Here is a 7488-nt window from a genome sequence, read left to right on the forward strand (position 1 = left end):
TTTTTTTTTTTTTCTAGTTAAGTTGCTTTGAGTTTAAATTCTGTTACTTACAACTGACAGCTTCCTGGCTTTGGTTAACAAACTTACTTTGGTGAATTTAGAGGAAAACATTATCTTCTAATAGCCTTTAAAATAAGTAAATAACTATTTGGTCTACCAACATTTGTGAAGCATTTATTTTATGTCTAGGCATGGGACCAAGAATTATGGAAATATGGCACAACAGAACCTAATCATTGCTATTAATGCAATTGGGGAGATAGATGTAAACAAGTATTTTAGTATAAATTATAATGTATAATGTTCACAATTATTAAAAAATGCCAGAAGCATCAAAAACTGATTCTCTGTGCCCAAAATGGAAGCATTTCAGGAACAGCCCAAATAACATTTCTCTACCGTATGGACTCTGTCCTAGATATATATTTCTAATGAAAATAATTGTTCACACTAAAATATGCAGTTCAGGTCCATTTATTTTAAAATTTATGTATTTTCCCTAGGCCTTTCACTGGTATTGGAGCTACTAGTGAGAAAATTATGATACCTCTGATGAGAATAAGCAATTTCTTAAATATATATGGTAAGTTATGTGAAATATTTTAATTTTTTAACTGTTATATGAATCTAGCAGGAGTTTGGCTAATAAAACTTTCTGAGTGATTCTTTCCACATCATTCTTCCATGAGTATCAGTAAATTCTATTAACTTACTGTCTCATCATGATTTTTTACTTGTTTTCCTTCCATTTACTACCAGAGATTCTTCCAAATTTGACTTCTTTCCTCAGATAGACCCTCATTCTCAGATGATGACTTTGCTTCCCATTCTGCTGAGACCATCAAGTCCTGTGGCTACAATTGTCTCCTTCTCCCACCTTCAATATGAATACAACCTTCCCTTCTATTTCCCCATCTCTGTAGAAAATAATTGACTCTGCTGGCTGAGGCTAATCTCTTCCCCTGTGTCCTGGGTCACACCTTGTCCTACACACCTCTCTTCCTCTTTTGTGTATCTTTAATCTCTTTTTTCAGCAAATAAACATACACAAATTTCTTTTTTTATTTAAAGAATAGTCCTCAATTGTTTCTACTTCTTCTATTAACTTCCCAAATAACCATAATCTGGCTTCTATTTAATACTTTGCTCACTCTATTTAAAAAACATAGCTCAGGTCTTCAATCACCTCTATTGCCAAAGCCAATGGACACAACTTAATGTGTACAGTATGTGGCCTCTGTCAACCAATTCTTGGCTTTATGTACACCAGTGTCTCCTGTTATTAATCCTCTGAGTCCTCCTTCCCATTCCCTTTCTCAGTCCCCTTCTCTTCTCTTCTTCCATGGCTCATCTTGTAACTATCATGACCGCCTAGCGCTTTATTCTCATTTCAATGGTCATCTCATACTCTAAGCTTGCTGGTCAACATTGTACAAATCTAAGTTCTTCAATTATAGGCTATACCACAAGGACTACCACATCAAGGACTTAATTTTCTGAGGCAACATGGACTGCCAAATTAAAACCTTTTGTGCCAACAGTTTTAATGATTTCTAGAATCCTCTGGATAATATAGGAATTTCAAATTAAAATACGTATAATGATATCCAGAATCTCTCCTTGGATGATATATAAACTTGAACTCATCATTTTTTCCCCATCACTGGTGAACTCACCCTTTCCTACTACTAACATCACTTGGTCATACCTGGAATCCACTCAGACTTGTCTGTTATCCACATTCATTCAGTCCCTACCTTCATTCCTAATGGTTCAGAGTGAAGTGCCGGAGAGGTGAGACTACAGAGGCAAAGTCAGAGTTTGAAGACCTTGTGAGCTAAGCTTGATAGTTTAACCAGAATCCTGAAATCTATGGGGAACCATAAAAGGATTTTAATCAAGGTCTACTTCAACCATATCAAGCTACTTGCAGTTCTGAGAATGACAGCATTCCCTTCCTTGTGGTAGCTCTGAATATACCAATATCTGTGATTAGAATCCATTTCTTCTCTTCTCTCACCCAGTACATGGCCTTTCTTTAAAACTGAACTCACCCTTTTTAAGGCTTCCTTGGGCTGTTCCTTACCCTCTTTCTGGGTTATTTGCTTCTTCTCTCTGTTTCTATAAAATGCTGTACATCCCTCAAGCATACAACTTACCAGTAGTATCCATTCTATAATCTCTGACTTACCTCTCTGTCTTTTCTTTTCAAATAGTCTATGAACTCCTTGAGGGTCAAGACTATTCAGTAGCAATCACAGAGCCTGGCATTATAGCAGGCACACAATAAATACAGAAACCGAAGCACAGAAATGTTAAGCAATATGCATGATTATTGATCATGTAGGTAACTCTCAGAACCCAGCCTCTCCCTATTTGGTCTTTTGCGTGGTTCAGTGGTGGTGGAAGTCTTTATGCCTTAGGTGTTAGGGGACATAATCTCCTTTTATAATTAAGTGCTTGAAACATAGTATAGATTATGATAGTGGAATAAAGAAGAACAAAGAAGAAAAAACAATAACTACTAGAAGAAGCATAATCAAAGCACTCAAAACCAAGCTTTCAGCCAGCCCTAAAAGGCTACTGGGGACCCTGGGCTGTGAACTCCAGGAGAAGCTTTAACAAGCCAGTAACTGCTTCTTCAGGAATCTACTCTCAGATATATAGTACCTGTGAGTATTATACAGATTTTTGGGGTTACTATTGAGGCCCAAGTTTAGACCAGAGAAATTCATTAAAACACGGGTTCACCCTAGAGACTTGGCAGGATAGGTCAGTTATTTTGACCCTATGATGATTTCTTCTCTCTTAAGAAACAGCTGAGTGTTTCAAATATGTCTTTAATTCATGGGTACCAGGAAATACATATTGGGGCCAATTTCCAGAGGCTCATGATTGAAATACCTTTCTTTCGACCAGAACCAACTACTAACTATCCCAGTAAAGGCTTAGAAAACAAAGCTGATTAAAAGACCCTATGTCCTCCTCCGCAATGCTGAATAACTAGTATTTGGTTCGGCTACCTAGCAAAGGATCCCCAGATGATATTGTTTTTTGTCTCAAAAAGGACTTTGTGGAGCTTAGCAAAAAGATTTACCTGTAAGCGTTCTCCATTTTTGAGCCAAGTAATTACAGGTGGGGGCACTGCATCCGATTTGCATTCCAATGTCACTTGTCTATTCCGTAACACAGAGAAACCTTGGGGCTCATCAGTTCCAGCAATATTAGGGGGAACTGGAATGAGAACAAATCCATTAAAGACTTCAAGAAATAAGAAGTAAAAGATCTACATTATCATAGGTGTTCAACAAATGTTGGTCCTGCTGTATAAAACAAGAGGCACAAACTTAAGACATTATTCATTTAATTTATAATGCAGATTATTATAAACAGTGAATTTTTTTGCATCATTCAGCAGTTTCATGTACATTAAATAATGAAATTCTGCCAACAACTACATGAATGAGTAGGGTGAGTAAGATAATCACATTGTCATTACCATTTAACAGATAAAGAAACAGAGGCACAAAGAAGGGGTCCCTTGTCCAGGTTCTACAATTGGTAATAATTTTCTTTGGAAAATGAGATGTGAAAACTATCAAAACAAGGGGTGGCCATTGTGATTTTACAGAAATGTATATATGCTATTTTTGATCTACAGAAATGTATTTTTCATGACTCTTTTATACAGAATTTATATGTGGAAATGTGGGGTTATTTAAAGCCCAGACAGTTTGCATTACCTCTTCATTTATGCTATGAGAATGAAACAAAGATCCTCTGTTTAGGTTTTCAAGTATTCCTCCCCACGAGGAGTAATTCTCCTTTCCATATCAAAGCAATATTTGGGTAGTCTAATTGGCCCAACTACTTAAGGAAGTTATTTGGCAATAAGTTTCAAAATCCTTAACTATGTGTATATGTACATGTGCACATGTGTGTAACCAAGCAAATGTACTTACAGAAATTTCTCAAAATAAAGGGAACAAGGCAACAGGTATGTACAACATAAGATATCAACAATAGTGTTGTTGATATTGATGAAAATACAGAAACATCTTATATACCCCCAAATGGGGTGAAAATGGGATGCTATGCAATTACTAAAAATGATATTATAAAAATATATTATTGACATGAAAACACATTCTACACACCATTAAGATAAAAAGCAAGTCGCACAATATATGTACAGAAAATGTATGTGTCCACTGTATGATCACATTTTGGGGACAAGACAGTGATGTGCAAACAGGTCTTATCCTTGTGTAGTGAAATTATGGATTATTTTTGTTTGCCTCATCAATTTATATTCTATTATTTTGAACCAATGTCAGTGAATTATTTTTGCAGAAACAACACCAGTAACTCAAAAATCAACTGAACTATTCCCAAAGAGCACTTGACACGTCAAATTAAGAATCAGATTTGCAAGATACATCATTTCTACTTTACAAACATATCTTGTGATGTGCTGTGGCGTTGACTCAAGTTTTATAATTATGCCTTCTAATTAGGTGTGCATCTGATTATAGGAAATGATTCCAAAATTACCATGCACTCTCACTAAATACTCTTTATCATCATCTCCGGCAGGACTGGATGCCAGGCAGGTGTATCTTCCTGTATCCTCCACCTGCAAAACCCAAAGTAGATGATATAATGTTAACATGTTAGTTTTAATCATGAGACTAAATACATACAGGTGTGTATGTAAAAAAGGCATAAAAAAGAAGTATGATGTAAAAATCCCCACGTAAAAGCAAGATATCATTAAACACAAAACTTTTATGTTAAAAATCATAAAGCAAATTTAAATTATTGTGCGTATAGTTAGCATTCTTGTATTGACCATTGACTGGCATCTATGTTATATATAAACCTATGTTTTAATAAGGTTTCAGTATTTTATCTAAGATTGTTTACAAGTTAGGGTATATTTAATGATACCAGAAAAAGTAGACACATGTACACACATACACACATATATATACACTCCAAAATATATACTCTATCTATATATATGTATATACCAGAAAAGGTGTATCTATATGTACATATACATATAGATAAATACACACACACACACACAGACACACACACACACACACACACATATATACATATATGGCCTAGCACCATATATAACAGACTACACAGTCAATGTTTATTAAAGAAATAAATATTCATGAATTTAAAAAGCACACTGAGTTTAATTGAAGTCTTCTTGAAGAAAATGAAATGTTTATTTAATAAGCATATAGTTGTGCATATAGTTAGTATAATATTAAAATAGTTAATAGTTAATATTAAATAATATATCAGATATTCAAATCAAACAAATCAATGCAACATCTTGACTGTACCTTTAATATACATGGCAAAACAAAGGGGGTACATTATGTAATTTGCTATAAACAGGGTGAGGCTGACAGTAGCATCTATCATTATCTGACTCTACAGCCCAAGTTATTTCTTTAAAAATCCCCCTGCATGTTTTCCACCGGAAGTCAGTCTTCATTCAGATGTCTGATATTGTGTAGAAACAATCCTTGCTTAGGTAGCTGGAGCATACTCTGGAAAACAGATGATCTTACTACTGTGAAAAATAAATTATGGAAAATAGAAAAATCCTAGCCTTGTTTATTTTCCTACTTGAACCTTCCTAGAATATTGGAATTTTTTAAATTCTTACATACAAAAGTGACTTTCTAGGTTATGGAAAAACTTATTGGTAGGTTATAAAAATTCTTTTAAAAGAAAGTAAGACTAGGGTGGTGCCTGTGGCTCAAAGGGGTAGGGCACCAGCCCTATATATTGGAGGTGGAGGGTTCAACCCTTGTTCTGGTCAAAAACTACAAAAAAAAAAAAAAAAAAGTAAGACTAGAATGTTTGGATAAACATATAAATAAAATTTTAGAACAACTCTCAGAGTCATTCAATTAAGAATTTAAGAAAATAATGTACCATTTCCTAGAGAATAATTTCTGAATTTCTCACTATTACCTTTAAATCACTAAAATTAACTCCCCCACCCAGGTCATTTGGCTCGATTTAATCAAATTTGAATCATCACTATTCTTAACTTTTGCCTACTCCAGGAGACAGTTCCTGACAATTTATGGCATCCTGGATACACTCAGTCATTATTTACAGTTACAGTTTCTAAAGTGTATTTTGTTACTAGGGTGTTTAAAATCATAAGTAAGCAGGTGTCTTTAGCTTTAGAGTAAGATTTTACAGAGTTGTTGACACGCATGTGGCTCTCAAAGGAGGGTAGTGTATAGTATATAAGGTTTTCCAAACCTATTTGGTCATAAAATGGCTGCCTTTCTTAGAATCCAACACAGACCTAGAGTTTGGTGAAAGATATTTTAGGGAATTCTCTTCTCTGACACACAATTTGGAATTGGCAAATCATCCACATCCACTATGTGCCAGGCATAAAGATATGTCCCCCAAAATACATAAAAAGACAAAGTTCAGACAAGTAAAATAAAATGCTGTAAGTGTTGTATCCAAAGTACATGCAAAATCAACCTCGGCACTTGATCATATTTAATTATCTACTTCAATGTTGTTTTTAATGGTTCTATTATAGTTTCACAACTAATCAGACATTTGTGTACTGTATTTTCATTTCCATTAGACAACTGGAAACTTCTCGAATGTTGAGATAGATCTCATGGATGCTCAACAATAACTAGAACATCTGTGGGGGTGTGGTCACCATTTAACATTCTATGAGACTTCCATCTCATTTGCCTGTAACCTAACTTTTCATTCTTGCCTTTAAGACCTACTCTACTACCACCTGAATGTCCCTTTCAAGCTTTACATTTAGGATTTTACTCCCCACACTTTCCTGTCTCCAGGATGTTTCTTATGTCACAAAATTCTTTTGCTTTCTTTTTCTGTCTGTTGAAATTATATCATTCAAGAATTTTGAATTCAGTTAGTGATTGATAGGGTTTAATCTGACCTTTTTTCTAAGTTACTGTAATATTTCAAATGGAGAAAAAAAGAGAGGAATGGGAAGTATATACTCCATGATGTCAGAAACAAACTGTGCTGAGGTCCATGGCTAGGCTCTCAAACCAGACCTGAGAGTAAGAACCAGCCCATCACTGAGCAACAGTGAGGTAAGCCCTGAATCTCCCTCAGCCCACGTCAGATGTGTAGGATAGGGAGGGAGACAGACACTGCCCTACAGAGCTGTCATGCGGAGGGTGGGTGTGATAGAGATCTCAGAGCTGAATGTAGCAAGGGCACAGCAGATAATTTATAATTGTTTACTCTGTTCTTCCAGTGACCTTTCTTGCTCTTTTCTCAGTAAAAGTTCTAACAAAATAGGATTACATAATTTATTTTGCATTCAAAGGAGATGACGTTTATAACAACAGCAGCATCAACAAAAATTCTATCTCACTCTGTTTTAAAGCATTTACTACATGCCTGTGGTACCAGTCTAAGCACAGAATGTTAAAC

General features: G+C 35.1%; 1 protein-coding gene across 1 annotated transcript in view; it reads right to left on the reverse strand.

Annotated features, from left to right (window-relative positions):
* HMCN1 (hemicentin 1) overlaps positions 1-7488 on the reverse strand; it is a 440557-nt gene that overhangs the window by 71696 nt on the left and 361373 nt on the right. Inside the window, 3 exon segments of the mRNA XM_003785789.2 lie at positions 2905-2932; positions 3098-3234; positions 4555-4636. Coding sequence (XP_003785837.1) covers positions 2905-2932; positions 3098-3234; positions 4555-4636 — 247 coding nt within the window.

The sequence above is a fragment of the Otolemur garnettii genome, unplaced genomic scaffold (genome assembly GCF_000181295.1).
Source record: "Otolemur garnettii isolate 467f Iridium unplaced genomic scaffold, OtoGar3 scaffold00016, whole genome shotgun sequence".
Classification (NCBI taxonomy): domain Eukaryota; kingdom Metazoa; phylum Chordata; class Mammalia; order Primates; family Galagidae; genus Otolemur; species Otolemur garnettii.